Source organism: Wolffia australiana, chromosome 5, assembly GCF_029677425.1.
Source record: "Wolffia australiana isolate 7733 chromosome 5, ASM2967742v1".
Taxonomy (NCBI): Eukaryota; Viridiplantae; Streptophyta; class Magnoliopsida; order Alismatales; family Araceae; genus Wolffia; species Wolffia australiana.
Window position 1 is genome coordinate 19,215,001 of NC_135839.1, and position 6,534 is coordinate 19,221,534.

General features: G+C 45.2%; 1 protein-coding gene across 1 annotated transcript in view; it reads right to left on the reverse strand.

The window, feature by feature from the left end:
- LOC144703721 (cytokinin dehydrogenase 6-like) overlaps positions 1-3,597 on the reverse strand; it is an 8,652-nt gene extending 5,055 nt beyond the window's left edge. Inside the window, exons 1-2 of the mRNA XM_078575968.1 lie at positions 2,813-3,597; positions 70-197 (exon numbers count right to left, since the gene is read on the reverse strand). Coding sequence (XP_078432094.1) covers positions 70-197; positions 2,813-3,416 — 732 coding nt within the window. The 5' untranslated portion in view covers positions 3,417-3,597. The remainder of the gene's footprint in view (positions 1-69; positions 198-2,812) is intronic.
- Between the last annotated feature and the right edge of the window lie 2,937 nt (positions 3,598-6,534).

Here is a 6,534-nt window from a genome sequence, read left to right on the forward strand (position 1 = left end):
AAAGGACGCGAGATCTTCGCTTGACACTCTGGAGACGACAAAGATATAGAGAAGCTCGAAAGTTTGTACCCTGTCCGGTGCTGGCTCTACACCGATCCGCGCTCGGGTAATGATGCCAAATTGGCCGAGCCCCCCCAGAACAGCGTAGAACAGGTCTGAATTGGAGTCCTTTGAGCAAGTTATCATCTCTCCTCGACCTTTTCCCAGTACCCGCCAGACTATGTCAGCTTAATTGGGGTTGTAATTAGGGGTGCTGAAGACAATACTTAATTATCTATGCCTTATTCCTATCCGCCGTGTTGAAAACGAACCCGTAACTAATTATCGCTGCAGTGTGGAGAGTTAGAGAGAGAGGGAGAGAGAAAGAAAAATGGAACGAGAGAAAGAGAAAGTGAAGGAAAGAGAGAGAGGGAGAGAGAGAGAAAGAGAGAGGAGAGAGAAAAAAGATGGAAGCAGAGAAAAAGAAAGTGAGAGAGGGAGCGAAAGAGAGAGAGATGGAGAGGGAGAGAAAGCGAGAGAGGGAGCAAAAGAGAATGAGAAAGATACAGAGATAGAGAGAAGAAAGAGAAATAGAGGGAGAAATAGAAAGTGAGAGAAGAGAGAGAGACAGAGCGAGAGAAACAGAGAGAATATAAAGATAGAGATAAGAGAGAGAAAAGACTGAAGAGAGAGACAGCGAGTGAGAGAAAGAGAGAGACAGAGATTGAGAGAAGAGAGAGAAAGAGAGAAACAGTGAAGAGAGAGGTAGAGATTGAAAGAAGAGAGACAAAGAGAGAACCAGTGAAGAGATATATCGATTCAGAGAAGAGAGAAAGAAAGAGAGAAAGATTAAAGAGAGAGAGAGACAGAGTGAGAGAAAGAGAGAAATAGAGATTGAGAGAAGAGAGAGAGAGTAAGAGTCAGAGAGAGAAAAGAGAGAAACAGTGAAGAGAGAGATAGAGATTGAGAGAAGAGAGAGAAAAAGAGAGAAAGAGTGAAGAGAGATAAAGACAGAGAATGAGAGAAAGAGAGAGAGATTGAGAGAAGAGAGAGAGACAGAGAGTAAGAGAAAGAGAGAGACAGAGATTGAGCGAAGAGAGAGAGAGATAGACAGAGAGTGAGAGAAAGAGAGAGATAGAGATTGCGAGAAGAGAGAGAGATTGCGAGAATAAGAAAGGGAGAAAGAGAGACAGTGAAGAGAGAGACAGAGAGTGATAGAGAGAGAGAGATAGAGATTGAGAGCAGAGAGAGAGACAGGGAGAAAGAGAAATCGAAAAAGAGAGAGTGAAGAGACAGATAAAGATTGAGAGAAGATAGAGAGACAGGGAGAAACAGAAATAGAGAAAGAGAGAAGAGAGAGATAGAGAGTGAGATAGAGAAAGAGAGAAAGAATGAAAGGAGAGACAGAGAGTGAGAGAAAGAAAGAGATAGAGATTGAGAGAAGAGAGAGAAAGAGTGAAGAGAGAGACAGAGAGTGAGAGAAAGAGAGATAGATAGAGACTGAGGGAAGAGAGAGACAGAGAGTGAGAGAAGAGAGAGAGAGACAGATAGAGATTGAGAGAAGAGAGAGACAGAGAGTGAGAGAAGAGAGAGAGAGACAGATAGAGAGTGAGAGAAGAGAGATGGAGACAGAGAATAAGACAAAGCAAGACAGATAGAGATTAAGAGAAGAGAGAGAGATAGAGATTGAGAGAGAGAGAGAGGGACAGAGAGTGAGAGAAAGAGAGAGTTAGATATTGAGACAACAGAGAGAGAAAGAGAAAGAGTGAAGAGAGAGACAAAGAATGAGAGAGAGAGAGAGAAGAGAGAAAGACAAAGTGAGAGAAAGAGAGAGAGAGAGATAGAGATTTAGAGAAGAGAGAGAGACAGAAGGTGAGAGAAAGAGAGACACAGAGTGAGAGAAAGAGAGAGAGAGACACAGAGTGAGAGAAAGATAGAGATTGAGAGAAGAGAGAGAGAAAGAGAGAAAGACAGAAGAGAGAGAGAGAGTAAGATAAAGAGAGAAAGAGTGAAGAGAGAGACAGAGAGTGAGAGAAAGAGAGAGATATAGATTCAGAGAAGAGAGAGAGACAGAGAGTGAGAGAATTATAGAGAGACATAGAGAAAGAGAGAGATAGAGATTGAGAGAAGAGAGAGAGAAAGAGAGAAAGAGAGAAAGAGTGAAAGAGTGAAGAGAGAGATAGAGACCGAGAGAAGGGAGAGAGAAAGAGAGAAAGAGTGAAAGAGTGAAGAGAGAGATAGAGACCGAGAGAAGGGAGAGAGAAAGAGAGAAAGAGTGAAAGAGTGAAGAGAGAGATAGAGACCGAGAGAAGGGAGAGAGAAAGAGAGAAAGAGAGAAAGAGAGAAAGAGAGAAAGAGTGAAGAGAGAGATAGAGATTGAGAGAAGAGAGAGAGAAAGAAAGAAAGAGTGAAGAGTGAGACGGAGATGAGAGAAAGAGAGATAGAGATAGAGATTGAGAGAATAGAGATAGAAAGAGAGGAGAGAGATAGAGAGCGAGAGAAAGAGATCAGGATAGAGAGTGAGGGAACGAGATAGAGCTAGGGAGTGAGAGAGAAGAGAGAGATAGACAGAGATAGGGAAAGAGATAGAGATAGATAAAAAGATAGAGATAGAGAGTGAAGAGAGAGAGAGAGATGGATAGAGCTAGATAAAAAGAGAGAGAGAGACACACACAGAGACACAGAGAGCCACACACTCACAGAGAGAGAGGGAGGAGAGGGAGGAGAGGGAGAAGAGGGAGGGGAGAGAGAGAGAGAGAGAGAGAGAGAGAGAGAGAGAGAGAGAGAGAGAGAGAGAGAGAGAGAGAGAGTCAAGGATGACCGGCGTCCTGACCTGTGATAACGTCAAGCTCGTAGACGTTGGAGATCTGGGGGCCATGCCTAAAGGCCTGGCCACCCAAGCCGGCGTTGGATAGGGTTCCACCCACAGTCAAATACAAGTAGTCAGTCCAGGACCTTGGTGCAAGCCCAAACCTAAGAGCTTCATGAAGAACGTCCACCCACAACTGCTCCCCTCCGGCGTCAACGTACGGTTCGCCGCCTTCCGATACGTTTAACCGCGCCGTCGACCTCGGGGATGACTGATCATCACCAGCAGCGTCACCGCCAAGGCTCCGCATCTCTACGACAACGCCACCAACGGCAGAAGCCTGGCCCCAAACAGAGTGACCGTTGCCACGCGCCGCCACTGTAATTCGTTGCGTTGATTCGTAAGCTAGTCGTACAAGCTCCGCGATATCTCGATCGGAAGATGGGAAGAGGACGGCCGCGGGAACTTTCACAGTAAGCATACCGAAGTCTGTGGAAGCTGCGACGATCGATTCTGGGTCTTCCGTGAGTTTAGCAGATATATCGTCGGAGGAGAGCTCGAGAGGAAGGCCGCAAGGCCAAAGCCCCAATAGCCCAGAAAAAGAGATTGGCACGCCAACTAGAGACATGACTGTGGGGCGCCAACGAGAAAATCTATCCTGCGCGATCGTTCTCAAGAGTCTTACACTTCTCAAGAGTAGAAGATAGAAGCGAGTTTCTCCCTAAGGAATATACTGCGCAAGGATGCGGAAGAGTGCGGTCGAAGGTATTTATAGAGCCACGGGTGGGGCTGCGACGGTGTCGGAGATGTAGGAAGATCTTGAATTGCCAGAGGAGATCCTGTTAGCAGGCCTACCTCTGCTTCCTGGAAGATTTGAATCGTCTCATGGCTTATTCTTGTTTAAAGACTGAGGATACCGACTTTGATTTTATAACGACGTGTAAACTATCTTTTAAAAACACGATAAAGCAAGTTTAACTTTTGCCCGAGGAGGATTATTCCAATAACGCCGCCGAGGTAGCTGCGACTGTGAGCGGCGAGCTACTCGTTTTCGCCTTTCTTTCCCTCTGTGAAGCACATGGGCTCCGTATAATTGGAGAAAAGGTCAGCTTATGTCTCCACTATGCGGACGTCTTTTATTTACTGAGCTTAGGAAGATAAATGCTGGAGATAGAGGTTTTGAAGTTAGGTTGACAGCTAGTGATCATCACCCCCTGCGATTCCTCTCCAGTTGTCCCCAGATCTCTAGGTCCCCCCCGCACACTCTTTCTCCAATTATACACATTCTTTCTCTACACTCAGAGCGGAACAGATGTCCGTAAATCATTGATGTCTAATTTTCGGTTTATTTCAAATACCCTTTTTCAATCCGAACAAGTATTTATAGAGTTGATCGAAACAAGATGACACTATCAACCATCAACAGCCCTGCTTGAAGCCATGACCAAGCGCAAAATAGATAGCGACGGATATATCAACCCCAACACCTGTCACCATGAGGATGCAGAAAGAAAATCGCTGCAAGAAGGGCATGCTTGCACCTGTGTATGTTCCTGACAAGGTTCCTCACTTATAATGGGCAAAGGGATAGACGCGCACGTGTCGTTGAGCAGAGCTCCGGCACATCGCTCGGCTCCAGCGGTTCGATTATTTTGGTTTGGGAATTTCACAAAGGAAGAAAGACGTGATGTTATTTTCCTCGGATCTCCTTGGTCCTATTCTTCTGCCGAAACATTCAGCAATAAATAGTACAATGCCATGGCGGTAGCCAGAAACGGGACTGAATTTTTTCCCCAATGATGTGACAGTTTACTTGTTTCCACATTTCCGGGGCATCAGTTCGACATCATCTCCGCATTTACCGTCGCGGGCTTTCAGTAAAAGGACATCGACGGGGAGGATAAGCGTTAGAGAAGCTAAGAATGCAGAAAGTGGCCTAGCTCTGGATTCGCCATCGCCGATTCGTTCCCCAAACTGGCCACTCGCTTGCCTAAATAGGGCGTGAATCAGTCGTACACGCCATGGATTTCCACTTTCACACAATTTAGATCATACACGATAAATTGTTTGGAGTTATGCACGTAATATGAACCAGGAAACGTAACTCAGTAACGGTTCACAAAGGGCATCCTCGGTAAATAAGGCTTGATGCTGTCCTCTTTTTAACGATCAGAAGAGGCAGGTTCAGTCATCAGAGGATCTCGCTAGATTGTGAAACTGTCCCCCGGTCTGCGGGGCCGTTTTCCATGCAGTGGATGACAGAGGAGTAGTCTCTATTCCAAATGGACCTTCTCTAAAATCTTCCGCATGGATTCAGAAAACGATGGTGGAGGACGCGACTCCGATACGCATCCATTTTAACTTTTCTTTCGTTCGGAAGCAGATTAAGGTTATGTGTAACGAAATACTCACTAACCCAGAAATAAATAGTCGGATGAATAGCAAAAGGTTATCATGTGTCACGGGCAAAGACGAGTTTATTTGTAATGTTTTATGATTCATCGACAACAACCATATGTTTTCAATGTTTTGGGGAATCTAATATGCAGTCAAATCGATCATGGAGTTTCCAAGAGAGAATTATTTTGTTCAAAACGACTAATATTTCATCGCTATTTATTTAATAAAATGCTCGTTATTATGGAGTTTCAGAAAAAAACAATTTCTTTGCTACCAATTATTAATGTTTTAACGATACAATTATACTCTAATGTTTCTTTAATAAGGTAATACCTGGATAACCGAAAATTGAACGATATCTCGGCCAAGCTCGAGTAATACATTCATCCCCTTTCCAAAGTATGAATGTCGGTCCAAAGTAACGGATTGGCACGCAAAAGTGATGTAAAGGCAACTGGAAAGCTTGTTTCCTCGAAGGAAAGATAACACACGAACAGCAACACGGTGGAACTCTTAACAATGCGCGCGGATGCCTTTTGCAAAGGAGGGCAGTCCTAGGGGGCATATCTAGCACGATTCATTACACATGAACCTGAAGTCCTGAACTAATGAACGACCAGACGACCAGAATTTTGAATTCCTCAATAAATTAAAGCTGATCCGATTGCTCACTAGATTTTGAGCGGTCTATTGAACACTAAAGCCTCCCCAGATGCCGATGGTCGCGATTCCTGGCGCTGTTCTCAACGCTGCAGCTCGGCACAGCCGACAGCATCTCGTCACCGTCGGTTGGCGATTGGCATTCAGTGGCGGTGGCGATAAGCTCTAGCAGACAGGGCCCAAGCGTCGAATCTTAGGAGGATTCGCTCGCAAGTACGTTGATTCTGTTAAGGTGACGTCAAATACGTCAAGCAAAAAGATGTACAGGTGGCCCGGCTATCGCCCTCATATACCTTTCTCCCATCCTCAAAATGCTTGTGCCTATCTTGTGAAGTCTATGAATACGAGCACAGCTAATGGCGCTCATAAGAGGAAGAAAGAAACGCTCATTAGAGCACAGCTAATCCCTTCAGACTTGGCGAATCCTTGGGATGTGCTCTGCACAGAGAGCTCGGGACTTGTGTAGTGTTACCCTACGGACAAAAAATGTCAGCAATTCGCGCTTGTGGACTGTGGTGGGTTCGGCTTGTGGAAGGAAGAAATAAATGGTGCGCTGTCTTCGCGTCTACGAGATGGAAAGACAAAAGGAATTCCGTAGAGATACAGTATGGTCGTCGAATGACTCGAAATTGTATTCTGTGGACGGGCTCTGTACCTTTCAGCCTAGTAAATCAACCCTGGTAAGT